At 42.7% G+C, this 20550-nt stretch overlaps 1 protein-coding gene across 4 annotated transcripts in view; it reads left to right on the top strand.

Annotated features, from left to right (window-relative positions):
- Window positions 1-20550, top strand: part of PPARGC1A (PPARG coactivator 1 alpha) — a 625371-nt gene that overhangs the window by 599796 nt on the left and 5025 nt on the right. For 3 of the 4 annotated variants that reach the window (XM_033160823.1, XM_033160825.1, XM_033160826.1), the window contains 3 exons: window positions 12186-13104; window positions 13754-13858; window positions 14011-14131. In XM_033160823.1, coding sequence (XP_033016714.1) covers window positions 12186-13104; window positions 13754-13858; window positions 14011-14131 — 1145 coding nt within the window. The remainder of the gene's footprint in view (window positions 1-12185; window positions 13105-13753; window positions 13859-14010; window positions 14132-20550) is intronic. The other variant, XM_033160824.1, reaches the window with a different exon arrangement.

The following is a 20550-nucleotide window of genomic DNA, read 5'->3' as shown; positions in this document are numbered from 1 at the left end:
ATATAAAGCAGAGTCTGTCCATGGACATTTCAGAATAATTTATTTAAGAATGATGGCTACTTCATGTTTGTTTGTTTTTCCCTGTGAGGAAGATCATCGTATTTCCCTTGCTTAGCAGCATTAAAGAAATTTTGTGTACACAAAGCTAATGAAAACAAATTTAACTTGTCTAAACTGTCCAACAGGGCAGGTATCCATGAGGATAATTTCACCGAGGATAAATCATCCAGGGAAATGCAATGCTTGCAGTGTATATAGCTTTTTTTTTACATTTTAGCTTATGTTTTAATAAATATTCCCTGAAAGAAAATCTGTTTTAATTCCACCATATTAAAACCAGAACATCCTCGTCAAAGTCAGTCTCTTCAGATATACCTTCGGCCTCAGTTGCATAATTATAATAATAATAATAATAATAATAATAATTTATTATTTATACCCCGCCCATCTGGCCGGGTCTCCCCAGCCACTCTGGGCGGCCTCCAACAAATATCAAAATACAATACAGAGTCACAAATTAAAAACTTCCCTAAACAGGGCTGCCTTTAGGTGTTTTCTGAATGTCAGGTAGTTGTTTATTCCCTTGACTTCTGACGGGAGGGCGTTCCACAGGGCGGGCGCCACTACCGAGAAGGCCCTCTGCCTGGTTCCCTGTAGTTTTGCTTCTCGCAGTAATTATACAACTTTTCCTCATTGTTCCTACACTGGTGACAAGTATGCCAATCAGTGGCAAGGTAAGGCAGGAACAATCAGAATTCCTTTCTCCCTGCTTGTTTCCTCCTTGATTTTCTTAGCTTTTTTTAGTATTTTCACCTCTTTCTATGTAGTTTCAGAACAAATAGAACAGAATTTGTTTTGATGCAGATAAATTGATGTTGGCCTTTAAAACGGTTTCCCCATCATATTTGCTTTCTCCTCAGCCATCTGAAAACAAATGGGTGTGTTTCTGTTGTATGTATAGCATACTAAAGTCAGAAAGGAATTGCTTTCATTTGCTTTTCAAAGCTGTATTGGTCTGTTGTGTTACTATTTTTCAATAAATGTTGATATACTTATTTGACAGTAACCCCATAACAACTATCAGGGATTACTTCTGGCCTATGATTGGTAATTTTAATCTAAGGAAATGGTCACAGTTAAATCTGAAACAAGGCAGTCTTTATTTAAGCCCCTGGCTCCACCTCCCATAGACCCCAGCTCTGCGCATCACTGACATACAGTTCCAATAGATTATCCTTGAGGAAATATGGTCCCTGACAGTATAAAACTTGATTAAGCAGTAGCTTCCCAAATGCACCTTTGCACTAAAGATGGATATAAAAAAGTAAAGGAGCATTCATCTTGTGAAACGACAAACACCAGTGTGGTGTAGTGGTTAAGAGCAGTAGTCTTGTAATCTGGTGAACCGGGTTCGCGTCTCCGCTCCTCCACATGCAGCTGCTGGGTAACCTTGGGCTAGTCACACTTCTCTGAAGTCTCTCAGCCCCACTCACCTCATAGAGTGTTTGTTGTGGGGGAGGAAGGGAAAGGAGAATGTGAGCCGCTTTGAGACTCCTCAGGGTAGTGATAAAGCGGGATATCAAATCCAAACTACTTCTTCCTCTTCTTCTTCTTCTTCTTCTTCTTCTTCTTCTTCTTCTTCATTAAAGCATCTTGATAGTTCACACTTTTGTTCTGCTGGTGTGACATGTTCTGGTGGCATATTCTGCTCAAGAAATTAGATGTTGCTCTGCTGAGTATCCTGCAGGGGACATCATTTAATATTTGTTGATGAAGCTTGGTCATATAGGCGACACAGAAATTATTCAAGCACAGGACAGACGGGTTATTGTAGTATGAAGTCTTTCTCAAGATCAGGGAGAACATCAAGAAAATGCTCAACCTCACATGCCACAGCAGAAGCTCCCACCCCCTCCCTTCCTTTACCACTTGCTGAATCATACCTTTTAAATGTATGGAACCCAGTGAGAGATGGGGTATACTTTGTGGGCCAGTAGGCTCCATATTGTCCTTCATTTGTTTTATCTTCCGAAAAAATGCCATCTAGAAAAGAAGCTCCAACCCTGAGATGTGTGTACATCTGTTTCCTTCCTACCCCTGTCCCACTCCTTCAGTACTGCATGTTGCCGCAAAGCTGAAGAGAGTAGTGGACTGTGAAGATGCTAGTTCCCCAAAAAAGTGCACATTAACACAACTTTTGCCTCATATTGAAATCTTATCAGGCAGGGAAGTATTCATTAATTTATTTGACTTGGTTCTAAATCTTGTGTCCTGCCTTCAAAAAAAAGAAAGGAAGAGCTGTTTTAGATTTGTTTCATGGTTCTCATTTGTAGACTATCTTGACAATCTAGATTCATAAAATTATGTTTTTAAAAAAGGGAAGGGAAGAAAGAAAGAAAGAAAGAAAGAAGAGAAAGAGGCACACAAGTTTCTAACCTTGTTTTGGGAATGCTGGAAAAAATAAACTGGGATTTCCTCATTCTTGGGCCATATTTTAGGCAGTTACCAAGAGTCACCGGTATATTACTTAGCTTTTCAGATGTACCCAAACCTAGTCTGGGTTTGTTAGCATTCACATGTGAATGTTGACAGTCACCAAATTCCAGATGTTCAATGTAGTAACACACACACACACACACACACACACACCAAGCACAAGTCCCATTATCTGAAGTGTCCCCTACCTCCTGTTGCCATTCTGAATTGCAGCCTGGCCACCCCCTATGCCTGGTGTTTGGGTTGTCTACCCACAAAGCGATAAAGTGATATGAGCAAGAATGGGTGGCGGAAGGTGGTGGACCAGGGGAATGCCATCTAGTAAATTATTAGATCTTTCCAGAGGTCTATATTTATCCTCTGCTGTACTGACAACAAGATTAAACTGACTGCTCAACAGACATGTAGTCCTTTATTATATGATGGCTATTTAATTTTATTATCCATTCCCAGCTTCTGCCGTTTTGTGTCGTACAGAAGCCCTGCTGATTCTTTTACTGAATCAGGCCATTATCTTGTGTTCAGTGCCTTAAGTGGCTTTAAATAATGTTTCCCTTGATAATCCCATTTCCAAACTCATAAGATGTAAAAGAATCTGGTTGTTGTTTTTTTTTTTTTAATAATGCTGATACTCACAGCATGTCTCCAGGAAGTTCAGCTCTCTACAGCCCGCCAATATGCATCCACAAACGAGACGCATTATCAGATGTTTGCACATTAACGCTGAAGTACTCTGTCATGTTAAATTTTGACAGAAAAATTGCCATCAGTGTAAACCTGTGTTGTAAACGGATAAGAGTTTTAGAATAAATTTCAAAAGCACGTTGACATTAAATAAGGCCTAAAATGTTACATTCAGGTCTAGGTAAATCTAGCCCATTTTGGTCAAATCTGTGAGGGAGCAGACTGAACTTCCACAAGCTGTTAAAAGCAGTTGTATTTACTTGAGCTTTCCTTGGCCTCAAATACCAGTGGAACTATTCCTGATTCCCATAATAATGCTATGTTGCTTTTTTAAAATTGTACATTGAATTCTTTACGTTGAATTGTTTTATTGAATAGTATGCTATTGTATAATAAGTCTCACAGTACAGTATATAGTACAGTACAGTCGCACCTCATGTTGCGAACGCTGTGTGTTGTGTTCGTCACGGGATACGAATGTGCCGAACTCGGAAGTACCGGAATGGGTTACTTCCGGGTTTGGTGGTTCATGCATGCACAGACGTGCAAAATGATGTCACAAGCATGTGCAGAAGTTCCGAATCACACAATGAGCATGCACAGATACGGGGCTTCAGGATACGGACCTTTCAGGTTGCGAACAGGCCTCCGGAACGGATCCCGTTCATAACCAGAGGTACCACTGTACAGTAGATTGACTTATTTATTTATATCTACTTTGAGGACCTTATTTTGGATCAAATGTATAAGCATTTATAGAATTCTTCTAGACTGGTCAGAGCAGTTCATACATACACTAAGTGCATGGGTAGGCAAACTAAGGCCCAGGGGACGGATCTGGCCCAATCGCCTTCTACATCCGGCCCACGTATGGTCCAGGAATCAGCGTGTTTTTACAAGAGTAGAATGTGTCTTTTTATTTAAAATGCATCTCTGGGTTATTTGTGGGGCATAGGAATTCATTTTTTTCCTCCAAAAGATAGTCCGGCCCCCCACAAGGTCTGTGGGACAGTGGACCGGCCCCCTGCTGAAAAAGTTTGCTGACCCCTGACTAAGTGCATTCTGTGGAACATTTGATTTCTCTTTCCATTCCAAAAATGGAAGCACCATTCCAAAACACTTAATGAGTTTGTGGATAAAGTGATATTTGGATAAAGGACCTTCAGGCTGACACAAATTTTCCTATTCAAATGACTGTTCAAGAGGGGCGTCTACACTTGGATAACTTCTTCTTAAAAGCAAAACAAAACATAACTGTGTTACATGTTTGGACAAAACAAAATAAAAAATAAAAAAATCCTTCCAGTAGCACCTTAGAGACCAACTAAGTTTGTTCTTGGTATGAGCTTTCGTGTGCATGCACACTTCTTCAGATACAGTAGGAGAACACTTCAATCTCCCAGGACATTGTATACAAGATCTCAAAGTAGCTGTCTTAATACAAAGGAATATCAGAAATAGACTGGAAAGTGAAGTTGCTGAATTGCAACTCATTACCAAACTCAAAACCACAGAGAGACCTGGTCTGAACAAAGACATTGGATTCTTATCTCATTATACATGACAAAGCTATCTTTAGCCATCTCACCCCTTGCTTTTTCCTTTAGTACTAATTGCAGACGTTAACAGTCATCAACAGGTTTTCCACACCCATCAGCCAATCCCCCATTCCCACCACCCTTCTGAGTAATACCCCTCCTCACTCTCTCACAAAATATCAGGGTCTGATGACTTCTGTTTCAGTGTATCTGAAGAAGTGTGCATGCACACGGAAGCTCATACCAAGAACAAACTTACCATAGTTGGTCTCTAAGGTGCTACTGGAAGGATTTTTGATTTTGTTTTGACTATGGCAGACCAACACGGCTACCTACCTGTAATTAAATGTTTGGAATAGTGATGCATGCAGTACTCGGTTGTGCCATGTGCACCTTTTCCAGGAGTGCAGGAAAATGGTTGTGCATTTTAAAATTGAAAATGTCAAGGAAACTCATGGCAGAGAGGGGAAGGCAGTTTAAGCAGCCTTGCATGCAGTTGGGGAATCCTTCACGGGGAGCAGAGGTAGAAGCAGGGAGAGGAGGAGACAGAGGTATTGGATTGTCCTTGTAGCATTTGCAAAGGCCATTCAATTTAAGGCAAGACCTTTTCAAGAAAACTTTAAAAGGGTGGCCTTGAAAGTTTGCTTTAGGCAAAACTTGGTTGCAAATTAGAGATGTGTGGACCCTCCTGACTTGACCTGCAACCTCCATATTTATTCGGATACTTCCCATCATGCAGAAGAGCACTGTGGCATTGCAGCTGAGGACGAGGTTGTGCGGAAGGGAAGGAATATCCTCAAAACAAAATTAAAAGGCTGGTGTTTGAAGGGAAGCATTGTTGTGGAGCATGTACCACTTCTACTGGATTTGCTGTGCAGAAGTACATAAGTGTGAGTGATGTAGAGGTACTTGTTTATTATAGAGCACATTTCAATGCAGTAATCATAAATACTGCTAAGGTTGTGCTCTGTTGAAATATGACCTACATACTCTTGATTGTTTGTGTTACGTGATTTGTCTGACACCCATTACATCCCGGGTAATGGCAGCCATTTGTTGCTGTGCACAGCAGGCCCTTTTGACAAAGGAAAATAGGCAGCAATAAAAAAGCTATAGTCTGAATTACATTCTGCACAGTGCCGCACTGCTGAGAGTTTGTGCAAGTGTGTTAACAATGCTCTGAACTGCCTCTTGTCAGCCTTCAGCCTGTAATGGCCATCTGTCCTCACATAAATCTGTCAAAACCTGCTAAGTTCAAGAGAGAGCACGGAATATACCTTGCACTGTCAACGCGAAAATGTACACATTTTGCAGAGAGAAAATCAGCCGGCGTGAAATAATCCAAAAGGGTGCAGAATGTTTTAGCACTATTGATTTAGGATCATGGCATGAGATGGAACTCAGATTACTGTGATTAGAGTAAAGGCAAAGCAGACGTGATACTCGCTGTGAATAAATATGGCGCTAATTTTCTCGAAGTTTATATACAGGGGAAGTGGGAAGAGTTTGGTCCTAGGTAGGAAAGAAGAACCGATGCAAAACTTTTCTCCTCCTTACTTAAATAAATACTGCACATTCCCCCTCTTTGCTGGTGACATTTAAAAGTGTTTTCTCTTGTTACAACAAAATAAAATTTAAAAAAATCATTCCAGTGGCACCTTAGAGACCAACTAAGTTTGTTCTTGGTATGAGCTTTCGTGTGCATGCACACTTCTTCAGATACAGTGCTTGGTGATAGAGGTGTTCTTAGGGGTTGGTGAATCTAGCCCCCCGCCAGGGGTGCAGGTCTGGGGTGTGTGTGTGTGTAAAATTCACTCCAGAAATTTATCTGTGTAAAGTCATTAGACAACAGCTGGGAGCTCAGCGGTAAGAGAAATGGCAAGGCAGTATTAAGGTAAACCTCAAGAGACTGTGGAGTATATGACATTTTTGTGTGTGGTGCCACACCGCTGCTGTTGCAGCAAGATCATACACAGGAGAAACTTCCAATCCTTTTCACACCTCAACACAAAGGCATGCAGGGTTTTGGGGTCCCCCCCCCTTCTCACTCTGCAACACTTCGGGACACTTCAAGTTCTTGGGTAAGGTTACCAGACGTCCCCGTTTCCCGGGGACAGTCCCCAGATTTACAAATCAGTCCCCATACAAAATCCATTGAAGTTGAAAAGTATCCCTGGATTCATTGGGGGAAAAAATCTGGTAATCTTATTCTTGGGTTGAATAAAATGTAGCAATTTCTAATGTGTCTATTGTGGTGAAGTTTGTGCCCCCCCCCCGTGAGGGGGCACCGATACATCTCCTTGCCAAGGATGCAGGGGACAAACTTGTGTTTGCTCCTGAAAATACACTCATCAGGAAGCCATAGCAAATACTGGCTCGCTATGTGTTTGCAGGTTAAATTTTGTAGCCATTTGTTGGAGGCAGGTCTAATTTTGAATGCTCCCCTGTGTGATAAGTTTCCTGCAAATAGAAAACCAGCATAGCCGGCAAAACCGTATGCTAGCTTTCTGTCAGAGAGGACAAGCTCTCAAAAGAGTTATTTCCCACATGCACATTCTGTTTCCTCAGAACCATATGATTTTGTGCCCATCTTATTTTCTTGATGTGGGTGGTTGGGGATTAATGTGTTTAGCTTTCTTTTTGCTTATGTGTGCATTTATAATTTCATTTAAACTTTAAAAAGCATCTAATATACGTGAGTTGTTAAAGTTTCTGTGCTTAGTTCCTAGTCCCTCTTTTTAAGGCTCCCCTCCTCTCTCTCTCTCTCTGTCTCTCTCTCTCTCTCTCTCTCTCTCTCTCTCCTTAAACATAGTGCTCCTTATTAGTTTTTGCACATTTTACTAATGAAGTGGAAGTATTTTTATTTTAGGAGAAATTCAGCGGTGATTGATTTTTTATATTTTTTATTTGGTTTAAAAACAGACACTTGCAATCCCTTTTGCACAGCAGACTCACCAACTTTGCCATACATACCCTTCAATAGTCCATTGGCTAGAACAGGTAGTCCTTATCATTTGGGGTGAATAAATGAGGCTTCTTTTTTTTTCATAAAGCCTAATAAAATTATTGGCCATGTTGAACTTCATCAACAAGTAGCTTTCCCCCCCAAACACCACATTGTTGTTGTTGTTCAGTCGTGTCCGACTCTTCGTGACCCCATGGACCAGAGTACGCCAGGCACGCCTATCCTTCACTGCCTCTCGCAGTTTGGCCAAACTCATGTTAGTAGCTTCAAGAACACTGTCCAACCATCTCATCCTCTGTCGTCCCCTTCTCCTTGTGCCCTCCATCTTTCCCAACATCAGGGTCTTTTCTAGGGAGTCTTCTCTTCTCATGAGGTGGCCAAAGTACTGGAGCCTCAACTTCAGGATCTGTCCTTCTAGTGAGCACTCAGGGCTGATTTCTTTGAGAATGGATAGGTTTGATCTTCTTGCAGTCCATGGGACTCTCAAGAGTCTCCTCCAGCACCATAATTCAAAAGCATCAATTCTAAAACACCACATTACCCATGTTAAAAATAAAGCCTAATAACCAAAAATATGTAATCGTATTGTGGGAGCTATAGGTTTCACATCATTTGCCCAGTTTGGCTCAAAATGATGAGCAAAAACATCTATAATATATTTAAATGTTGGGGGGGGGCATCGGCAAAAAATTAGAAAAAGCAGAACCAATTCTTTCACTGAAAGATAAAAGAGTTCACTTGGACTGAAGAGTGCTCTGTCTTCTGCAGATTATACACATTTCTCACTGTCTCTCTTTTGGCCTGACACTGATCAGTGGTTGATCATACCTCCGTTGAGGTAACATTCCCGATGCAATACAATATTGTTCCCTCCATTTGTCAGCACAGTTCCTTCTACAGACCTTAAAATTGCATCTTGGGGGATTAAACTAGACCCCCTTGTTCCTGATGTGGGCCGTAAGTCCCCACATCTTCTGTGGCAGGGGGACTCCATTTTGTGGTTTGCCTCAGGCGCCAAAATGTCTTGGGCTGGCCACATTACATGCAGCAGTGACAACATGGCTGTGAAGTTTTCAGGATGATTATTAGGGACCCATAGAGGCCTGTGTGAGGTGTCTGGAGGTGGTTGGAGGATGGATGGCAGATAACAGATTGAGGTTGAATCCTGACAAGACAGAAGTACTGTTTTGGGGGGACAGGAGGCAGGCAGGCAGGTATGGAGGACTCCCTGGTCCTGAATGGGATAACTGTGCCCCCGAAGGACCAGGTGCGCAGCCTGGGAGTCATTTTGGACTCGCAGCTGTCCATGGAGGCGCAGGTTAATTCTGTGTCCAGGGCAGCTGTTTACCAGCTCCATCTGGTACGCAGGCTGAGACCCTACTTGCCTGCGGACTGTCTCACCAGAGTGGTGCATGCTCTGGTTATCTCCCGCTTGGACTACTGCAATGCGCTCTATGTGGGGCTACCTTTGAAGGTGACCCGGAGACTACAACTAATCCAGAATGTGGCAGCTAGACTGGTGACTGGGAGCGGCCACCGAGACCACATAACACCAGTCTTGAAAGATCTACATTGGCTCCCAGTACGTTTCCAAGCACAATTCAAAGTGTTGGTGCTGACCTTTAAAGCCCTAAACGGCCTCGGTCCTGTATATCTGAAGGAGCGTCTCCATCCCCATCGATCTACCCGGACACTGAGGTCCAGCGCCGAGGGCCTTCTGTCGGTTCCCTCATTATGAAAAGCCAAGCTACAGGGAACCAGATAGAGGGTCTTCTCGGTAGTGGCACCCGCCCTGTGGAATGCCCTCCCACAAGATGTCAAAGAGAACAACAGCTACCAGACTTTTAGAGGACATCTTAAGGCAGCCCTGTTTAGGGAAGCTTTTAATATCTGATGAATTATTGTATTTTAATATTGTGTTGGAAGCCGCCCAGAGTGGCTGGGGAGGCCCAGCCAGATGGGCGGGGTATAAATAAATTATTATTATTATTATTATTATTATTATTATTATTATTATTATTATTGGGCTTGGTGTATTGAGACACACCTTGGATACCTCCGGTGAGATGCTTATGTGTTGCTGTTTAAGCTGAACATTTCTAACAGCTGTGCTGTGTGTTGTTGGCCATTGGAGTGCTGTAGGTTATGGCTGAGGTTTGTGTGGAATAGGTTTTTCTCTTCTTATTTTTCCAAAGTAACACCTCTGTTCCTTTTTGAATTTGCTTGTCTGAACTAGAGATCTTCAGTTTCCACATTGTAAAACTAAAGCAACAGAGTTAAATACAATTCTTGCACAGCTTTATTTAAGCCATTCCTGTGCTGTTGGTAGGAATAACAATACTTAAATTAACCCTTGACAATATTTGACTGTTCAGTGAACATTTCCATCGATGCAAATTTCTGAACCTCCTTAAAAAAGAAAGGAAAAAAACTTGTTCCATTACCCAACTTAGCTCTTGGTTAACTTGCCTCTCAGCTAGGAAGATGTAGTTCCCAATATCTTGTTTTTTTTTAAAAAAAAAAAATCATTTGATTAACATAATCTTTTATAGAACCTGAAAGAAACTCAAAAAGATTTGCAGACATCCACTACACAAAACTATCAGCAGTGGGATGAAAGCTTTGCCTTCTTTCATTCTAGGTGGTTCAGCGTGGCTGTGTGTGATCTTTCATCTCTGCAAAGAGATCTGGCATAGTAAATTCACATCATAGTGTGCGGGGAGAGCGGGGGAACCTGGTACTTATTGATCTGACATTTGTCTCCTCTTTATTTACTTAATCCTCTATTTGCTCGACACAAAGTAAATTTCAGTCTCTCCTTTGTAATATTCATTGGCATTTGGGTATTTAGTTGCCGTTTCAGTTTCACTATTGTTCTGTTCCTCCCCTCCCCTCCCTCACCCCGGCAAAAAACAATGTTTTGGAAGAACCTTGTTGTTTGGTTTCCAATATTTTATTATTTGTATATTAGCAAGGGTTTCTTGAATTAGTGAGCTCTGCGGACCTGAATCATTGCTACAAACTGTACGGCCAGTTTTAGGTCTTGCATCTCTTTGTGTTGTCTATTTATTACTGAAGTACTCCAAGTTTCTGTCATCTAGGTTGTTTTAGCTTTAAAAAACAGTTGGATTGGGTGGAGAAGACTGTGGCAGTGTTTTAAATATACAGTCTAAATCTACAACTTTCAGTATCAGCTTTGTATAATGAATGCCACTGAAATTAGTTCAAACTCTCTATCTATTGAGAGGACACCCAAATAGTCCAAGAACCCGATAAGAAAATAGATTAATAAGATCAAAATCCCCCATTCCAGTAGTGTTTGATGCATCCTAGTTTTGATGTTTGAAGGAATAAACATTCCTTAGACATTATTTTAGCTGTGTGGTTACCAATCACGTCTGCTGTTGTTTTCTTAAATAATACTATGCATTTGGGCCCCAATTCTCAGTGCATCTGTGTCATATGGAGAAGAGAGGATTGTCCCTTCACCCACCACCACATTCTTGATGAAAATTGATTTCCCCCATGCGACAATAAGAAAAAAAAGCTTCCATTGATGCCCATGGTAGATTTTTTGGAGGGTTTTTTCGTTTTGTTTTTGCAATGCTGTTTGCAGTATTGGGGCGATTTTCATTGTGATTGAGGCTGGGGAGGGAAGAGTTAAGGATCCCTTCCCCATGTGCAAGAAGCTTCTGGTTTGGCCTGTGCTGATATACATTCGGAAGCCCTTTTTAGAGCACTTATTTTAGCGACTTTGGAGCCATAGGAATGCATGCCCCTCCCACATCACTGTGGTAGTATTGAAGACCAAGGCCATGTGGGAGGAGCCCATGATTTGGTTCTTCTCATGCCAGTGTTTCTCCGGTTACCTGGGGGACAATGCTGGTGTGGAAAGGAACCACAACATTCGCTTCTGCCTTGTGATCTAGGACTTCGTGACATTACCAAGTGGTGCAAACAGGATCCATGCTGCAGCTATTCCACACCACTAAAGGTAATAACAGAAGGGACTTTGAGTATCATCAGCATCACTTTTTTATGTTGCAAGGGGTAAATAAAAGCATTGTTTCGTTTTTAGTTGTGTGTGTGCGCGCGCGTCTTTGCTTGCTTGCTTATTCATTCATTCATTTTAATTAACATGATTTCTTTATGTATATAGCACCCTCAATGTTCATAACACATTTAGAGTAGCAACAAGAAGATAAATCTTGTCCTCTGAGATTCTGACCGTCTAAATTTCAGCTTGGGGAAGTCGATGGCGGGAGGTGAGCAAGACGGAAACCAGGGTGAACTAGAGAAGACTGTGTGTTCGGTTTAGCTGCATGCACATAAAATAGGTGAATAAGGGGTTGTGGCAAAGGTTTCGTGGAAAAGATGGGTTTTGTGGATATATTTCAGGGAAGCGACAGGAGGGGGCCTCATGAAGGTGTTTTGGGGAAAAGTTAGGGTAGAACCCACATGCTAACCAACTTTGGTTGGTTTTCGCTTTGCTTCCCTCTTAGGCCTAACTCCGCCTACCACCCCTCCTCACAAAGCCAACCAAGACAACCCTTTTCGGACTTCGCCAAAGCCAAAGTCGTCATGCAAGACTGTTATGCCACCTTCCAAAAAACCGCGCTGCAGTGAGTCTTCCAGCTCTCAAGGACATAACTTAGTTCGGAAGGGTCCAGAACAGTCAGAGCTGTATGCGCAGCTTAGTAAAACAACTGTGCTGTCTGTCGGTCATGAGGAGAGGAAGACAAAGCGGCCTGGTTTGCGGCTGTTTGGTGACCATGACTACTGTCAGTCTGTTAATTCGAAAACAGAAATACGCACCAACCTATCCCAGGAGCTTGAGGAGTCCAGACAAGTCCAATTGAAAGGCTGCTTGCCTGAGCGGTGGTGCCATATTTGTTCTTCTTCCGAAGAATGTGACCAGTACAAGAGAGAGACTTCACAGGCGAACAGGCAGGATTTGCAATGCAACAACAGCCGGAAACAGCTCCAAGACCAGGAAATCCGGGCCGAACTCAATAAGCATTTTGGTCACCCTAGCCAAGCTGTTTTTGAGGAAGAGACCACTAAAACCAGTGCACTGAGGGACAACGGTAATTATAGCGACGAACAATTCTCCAAGCTACCTATGTTTATAAATTCAGGACTAACAATGGGAGGTCTTTTCGATGACAGCGAAGATGAAAGTGACAAACTGTGCTGGTCGTGGGATGGGACGCAAGCCTTCTCATTGTTTGACCTGTCGGCTTCTTGCTCATCTCTTAACTCTCCATGCAGAGATTCAGTGTCTCCACCCAGATCCTTCCTTTCTCAAAGATTCCAAAGGATACGTTCTCGGTCAAGGTCCTTTCCTCAGCACCGGTCTTGTTCCCGTTCTCCATATTCCCGATCGAGATCAAGGTCGCCGTGCAGTAGGTCCTCCTCAAGGTACTGTACTGGAAGAAAGATGCTGAGCAGTAACAAGCGGCGTGATGGGATTTGACTGCAGGAAGTTGCTGTGCTAACCTTTTATCAGCAACCTCTCCGATGCTAAGCTAGTTAGAGTTCATATGAAACCAGGCTGACAGTCGCTAACTCAGTCATCTATTCTTATCTCAGTAAAGAATTTGCAGAGAGAAAATAAATCACTTGGGTAGACAAAAGGAAATACTTTCCCGCACAATACACAATTATGGAATTCATTCCCGTAAAATGTGCTGATGGCCAACTAATTTAGAGGTTGTTGGATTATTATCATTTTTTTTAAAGGATCAGTTGAAATTTGTGGAAGATAAGTCTCTTAAAGGATAGGAGCTATGATAAGCTAAGTGGAGTCCCCATGATCTCTCAGTACACAGAGCCTGACTTGTACGTCAAAATGGAGCCACATAGCTTGCCATTGCTGGAGTCAGAATCCTAGACAAGTTGGACCCTTGAGCCAGCAAGGAAATGCATATTTTGTTGCTAGGTAAATGCACGCATTATGACAAAACCTTATCAGCAGATAGAAAGAAGCTATAGGTGTGAACTGTAGGAAGCGGGGATAACTCATCCTTTACAATCAGTGGCAAATGTTCTTTTTTATTTCTTCTAACAGATCTTCCTACTATCATGAGTCCAGTCACTGTAGACCCCTGGCATATAGAAGTTCTCCCTTGTATTCAAGATCCCGATCCAGATCGCCATATAGCCATAGACCCAGGTAGTGTAGCATCCCATATTTATACGTCTCACATTTTTAACATATATTTATTTTTGCATGTGTCAAAAGAACAACACACCCAATCTTTATTATTCATTGTACCTCTGGGAAATTCAGGCACTTGATTTTAATGATTAAGTTATGTCTCCTAGATATGACAGCTATGAGGAATATCAGCATGAAAGGCTGAAGAGGGAAGAATACCGCAAAGAATATGAAAAACGGGAAACTGAAAGGGCCAAACAAAGAGAGAGACAGAGGCAGAAAGCAATTGTAAGCACTATGCAGATAACTTTCATTTTGGAAGAGATTTGTTTTATACTCCTTTTCTCTGTCTTATTTTCTCCTTAAATGGAACAAACAAAACACACACACACACTAATCTCTTCACATGCATTTCTCAGTAATTCTGATCTCCTGTGCTCCAGTGTGCTTTCATTTCAATGCTCACTTTGCCTTTAAAATGTAATATTTTAAAGCTACTGTAAATCATCACTTTCCACATTCAGTAGCCACTAGAAGACATATTAGAAAAGGGCTTTGTCATGGATAGTAAGCAGCAAAGTAGCTTAACTTTTGTAGTGTATGGGATGTATAGAAATATATAAATCTGCCATAGAAGCAGGAACTTCTGTGATGCAGGCAAAAATGTGCTTTGTCCTAAAATGTTCGTCTTGGGGCATATGTGTGCTCCCAAGTTAAGGCAGTTGTGTACTGATTTCAATGCCATTGCATCCCCTGAAGAATATGGGTGACTCTTAACTTCATTAGAGACCCTTTGCTCCCTCACAGAACTAAAGTTCCCCAAGAAAAAGGAATAACTTTTTCAATCAGTTTCAGTTATCCCATTCAGGACCAGGGAGTCCTCCATACCTGCCTTTGTGTAAATTTGCAGTGAAAGTATTTGGATAAATGCAGAGTATCGGCACAAGATTTAGTGGTGACCCGAAAGCTATACATTAAGTTTAAAACAGGACTTGTTACGTGTGTGTGTGTGTGTGTGTGTGTGTGTGTGTTGGGATTTGTTATTGCTGCAAATAGTTGGCTGGCTGCGTGAGGCCAGAGAAATATCACTGTAAAGAGTTACAACATGCCCTTGCATGACCTCTTGTCCCAAATGCTCCCCCACCGAGATGTTGACATTCCTGCATTGACCTTGTATGCCTCTTTCAAGCAATAGTACAATAGCTCTGATTATCCTAATGGCAAGGCCTTGGTCCATTTATTTCTGGTTTGAAGTTTTGAGAATACTAAATTTGAGCTATATTGTTGGGCTGTGCCATTTCTTTGGAGCAAGGCTAGCAAATGGGGTGCCCTTGGTGTGTTGGATTGCATCCCTGACCCTGATGGCTCTTGTGGTTGATGGGAGTCAGAACCCAACAGCAGCCGAAGGTGCCATGTTGGCTACCCCTGCTTTAGATGAGCAGACATTTTCAGGTGTGCTACATGAATGTGTTGAAAAAGCCTGGACTACAGGCTGCAGTAAGAAGACAAGCAGCATTTGGTAGTGTGGGGCTTTTGGTTTTAACTGGAAAAGCCTTAAAACCAGTTTAGCACTTGGAGTGGTGTCCAGCACGCTTCCTTCTGCGTTCTCCTGCTTCTCCAGTGCTTTAGCAGAGTTTTTTCAAACTTCTTACTTCTTCTTGTGCAACGGTGTGTGTACCTTTCGTGCCAGCAATTAAACTCCCACAACGTCTGGGTTGTTTCAAAGCAAGTATGCTTTATTACAAGCATATAAATTACAGAGCTTTGCCCGGAGATTGAGAAGACATCTCCAGTTCCTCCAAAAGTGAAAGGAAGACTGGCCAGAAAATAAACGGTGTGTCACATAAATCACAAAGACATCGCATACAGCAGATAACCCGGATGTTGTGACACATCCTCCCTGTGGGAGGAGCGAACTGTTGAGCTTCTTTAACCCTCAAAGCTCCAAACATCACAGGTAGTGATTGTTCTCCACCAACACCACTTGCCCAAGTCATGGTTTTGACACCATGCTGACAAAGCAGATAATATGAGGCAGTGGTAGCAATTTAACAGCATATTTTACGTTTGGGACTTGAGACAAATTTTTGAAAATTACTCAGAACCCAAAGCAAAATGAACTCTGTTGAACAAATCCCCATATTTCCGCATGCAGGGGATGGGACTAGATGATCCTTGGGGTCCCTTCGAGCTCTGCGTTTCTATGATTCTAAGAAAAAAATACAAGTCACCTAAGCATCGGCAGATAGACTGTAGTAGCAACGTGCGGATTGTGAAAGCTTTCGCATATACGCTTTTAAAAATGTGTTTGAAAAGTATTTCAGCTGTCATTCCATGTGTAGAGTAAGGTCTAAGGTATTCAGACAGAGAGCATATGCCGTTGTTGTTGTTGTTGTTTTGATTTTCTTTTGGCAATTTAACGTTACGCTATAAAATAATGAATTTCTTTTTGGTAATCTCCACCACCGAGACCCTAACTTTGCACCATTTCCAACTCCAGACAGTGTGCTGGGGCAGTGGCACTGCTCACCTGACAGCTGAGTCACTGCTCTTTATCAGGAGGGAGAGGTGGAGATGTGAAGTGGCGAGCTCAGCGCAGTGCAAACACACCGGCAGAAGCAATGGACTGGCAGTGCACCAATGCCTTTGCACTGCGCTGACCTTCCTGCCACTTCCCCCCTCTCCCTCTGGATAAGCATCAGTGACTCAGCTCTTGGGAGGTCAGGGGAGTAGAGAAGGTCTCAGGTTCAATCTCTAGAATCTCCAGACAGAGATTTGCCTGAAGCCCTGGACAGCTACTGCCAATCTCTGTAGGCAGTGCTTTGACTCAGCATAAGACAGGATTCTATGTTCCTCTGCCTCACACTACTGACTTCAGCTGAAGGTGGACTAAAACAGCATTAGGCAGCCAAAAATGTTTTGGGAAATAACAGGATTGCTATGCTTATTCACTAACGAATGAAACAGAAATGGGTAGATTCTTAAGCATAAAGACAATCCCCAAAATTTTGCCTGCATCCCTCTCTTCCTGGTTACTTCCCGTACTCATATCCCTGCATGCAGGCATGGAAACATTATCGGTCCCTCCTGCACAATTCCCCCCCCCCAGCAACTCAGAGCAGGGCTTTAAGAGTGGCAGCTCCTGTTCTGTGGAACAGCATTAGTGTCAAGATATGACAGACTCCTACGACCTACAACAGGCATTGGCAAAGTCAGCCCTCCAGATGTTTTGGGACTACAACTCCCATCATCCCTAGCTAACAGGACCAGTGGTCAGGGATGATGGGAGTTGTAGTCCCAAAACAACTGGAGGGCTGAGTTTGCCTATGCCTGACCTACACTTTCTGGAAACAATTGAAGACATTTTTGTTCTGACAGACCTTCCCAGCTTAGATAAACAGGTCTTTGCCACAAGTGTCTAATTTGTGTGGTTTTTGTTTTGTGGTAAATGTCTGCATTTTTAGCTATTTGTGTGTGTATCTATTGTACATTGCCTTGAGATGATTTTGTATAAGGCAATTAATAGATTCATGATGGTGATGATTACCAGAGCAGGGTGTTGTGGACCAATGCAGAGTGAGACCATACTGCTCCCAGTGTTCGAATTGTGTTACCAGCTCTTCAGAGTATGCATTCTTAGGAGCCCAGATAAAAGACGTGCAACAGACGCATGTAGCATCATTAACTTTTTTTCATTTGCTAAAAGCAGCCATGTGTGGATGCTGGGATAGGGGCACTGGCGGGGGAACAGGAGTGTGGAGGGAGCAGACCGGCCCTGGCACCAATATTCTGGTAGGGTGCCATCGCGGCGGTGGCGCCCCCTCCCTAAACACGCCCCACGCACCCCCACAGGTGACGTGTCATGCCCTCGCTTGTGGTGTGCCATGCCCCCGGGGGTGGGGTGCCAGCCACACCCATGCCTGCTCTCCGCCCCTGGAGCATGCAGCTTCGCCACTGGATAGGGGATCTGGATAATCTCTTGGAAACATGCATGGCCATCAAACATTGGCAGATGCATCAAAAGCAAGACAACCTTAAAACTTTTTTGAAGTTGGAAAGAGAGCTTCAGATGTTTCTATAAATCCCTCTTTACTGAAAAAATAGGATCTTCCCATTCATTTGCAAAAAAAAAATATCTTTTAATAATTTCTAGTACAAAAGAGAGCATGATATTGAAGCGACACAGTGCAGCAACTTTGCTGAAGCTAAGATACTTTGCATCTCAACAGTGCCTGGACAGGAAACATCCTATGCACATTATCTTGATTTCTTGGGTATGTGGGGGGCAGGAATGTTCACAGCCACTATATGTTACGATGGCCACTGCCTTAGGTGGCCTTAAAAGGAATTCAGACATATATCCATGGACGCTAGGGATATCAAAGGCTATTAGCTAGGAGTTAAATGGAACCTCCATCGTCAGAGGGTGTATAATTACCAGTTTACTAAGAACAAGCAGCGGGGCCACACTGTTTGCTGCTTAGCCGTCTATTGCTTCTATTCACCCTTGCAAATTTATGGCCCCATATCAGAGAAACTGCAAAAAAAGCCACTGTAACCCTCTTGGAATTATGACAAAGCCATGTAAGCCTGTATTGAAATGCAATCTGTGGGCATGCCGTTTAAGGGAATAGTTAGTGGAATCTTTTGCCACTCTTGCATATTGGAGGACATATGGTACATTTCAGTTTCAAATTTGAATTTCTGTGCCTTGGTCGTTTTTACTTATTCCCTTAATTGTACTTCACCAAGTTTTTTTTTTTTAATGGTTCAGTTTTAGCAGGGTTCTCTCTCCCAGCCTAAATAAAGAGGAGAAGGGGAAATAGAAGCCAAAAATAATCACACTCGTGACAAATCTCGTGGAGCATATGCAGTATTTATTCCCATCACATAGCTCTATTGCGTTTTCAATGTTGGTGCATGAAACATTATGGGTTCCCCCCCCTCCCCTTCCAATCCAGATATATTATCTGAAATGAAGTGTATTAGAAAGTCTGCTGTTACGTTATGCTCCATCTGGTCAGTCATTTTGGTTCAATAGCTAGTGTAAACCAAATTGTTTCTTATCAAGTGGTTCAGCGCAGTTAAGTTTTGTTTTGTTAAGACATTTGTGTGTGATGGTGGGGAGGGATATTGCAGAACATGTGCAAATCTTTACTGTTCCCAGATTTATGAGCTGAATCCTCCTCTATTCCAAGGCAGGGCCATTAGGAGCAAACACAACCTAAAATAAAGTCAAGGAGTATGAAATGGAAACGGAGACCATGCTTACAGGTTCCTGACACAATTTACCATATGTTGGTAATTCTTCTGAGACTTGCCCCTCAATATGATGTCGCCATTGTTGCCTCTCTCCATGAATTCTACACATGGACTGAGTGCACTAGTCCCAGCCCTGTTGCACTCCATGAACTGGGACATGGAGACTTCTTGTGTGGTGTAGTGGTTAAGAGCGGCAGACTCGTAATCTGGGGAACCGGGTTCGCGTCCCCGCTCCTCCACATGCAGCTGCTGGGTGACCTTGGGCTAGTCACACTTCTTTGAAGTCTCTCAGCCCCACTCACCTCACAGAGTGTTTGTTGTGGGGGAGGAAGGGAAAGGAGAATGTTAGCCGCTTTGAGACTCCTTCGGGTAGTGAAAAGCGGGATATCAAATCCAAACTCTTCTTCTTCTTCTTCTTCTTCCTTGTGCTATCTAGAACCTTAGAACAAGCTTTCTCAAACTTGGGTCTCCAGATGTTGTTGGACTACAGCTCCCATCAACCTTGGCCACTGCTCTTGGTAGCTAGGGATGATCAGAGTTCTAAATTAGCTAAGGGACCACAAGCATAGAGTTGTGAACACATGCACATAGATTTTCTGATACCCCCACCCCATGGTTTTGTTTTACTTCACACTGCGTCAGGAAGATTTTGGGCATCACACGGCACAGCGGAGTCTCAAACAAAGATGTGTACTCCCAAGCCCACATTCCCATCATGTTTGCAGTCTCAATGACATCTATGCTGGCTTCGTCATGCCCACAGAATGGAAGATGGCAGGATCCCCAAAGACATTCTCTTCAGGAACCAGCCCCGTTGGCAGACCAAAATTGCCTGCAAGTGTGACATGAGGCTGGTAATATCAATTACGTTGTGTGGGAATCCCTTGCAGAAAAACAACAACACAGTGTCTGGAGACAATCAGGTTGTGTATCCACAGCAGTGGCCAGAGGAGGAATGACCATTAGAAGGAATTTGTAGAGAACAAACACCATTGTGCATCTGCAGCAGCACAACCAGACACCTTCATCTGCTCTGCCTGCAGTAAAACATGTCTGTCCTGTATCTGTCTCTACAGCTGCAGTAGGCGCTGTATAAGACTCCGGCACTTTGACTTCACCCCTGAAGGCAAACTCTTCCATTGATGCCAACAAAACATGCTCATGGAGAGTTAATCAGACCAAACTTCCTCAACCTACAGTTCATTCCATTTTTTAAGAGTGTACAAATCTGCTGCAATTCCTACAGCCCAATTTTTTTCTAGACAAAGGGATTTATCACTTTAAAATTTATATATTATTTAATTTATTTCTTTTACATGAGAAGAATTTATACACAGCCTTTCAGGGTCTTGCAGCACAGATAAAAGTCAGTTTTTAAAAAATGCAAAATCTCTAAAAATCAAAGACCTGATCCCTAAAAAAAAAAAGAATAGACAACAGAGAAT

This window comes from Lacerta agilis, chromosome 9, assembly GCF_009819535.1.
Source record: "Lacerta agilis isolate rLacAgi1 chromosome 9, rLacAgi1.pri, whole genome shotgun sequence".
NCBI lineage: Eukaryota > Metazoa > Chordata > Lepidosauria > Squamata > Lacertidae > Lacerta > Lacerta agilis.
Note: the sequence above shows the minus strand (reverse complement) of the source record. Positions and strands in the feature narration are given on the sequence as shown.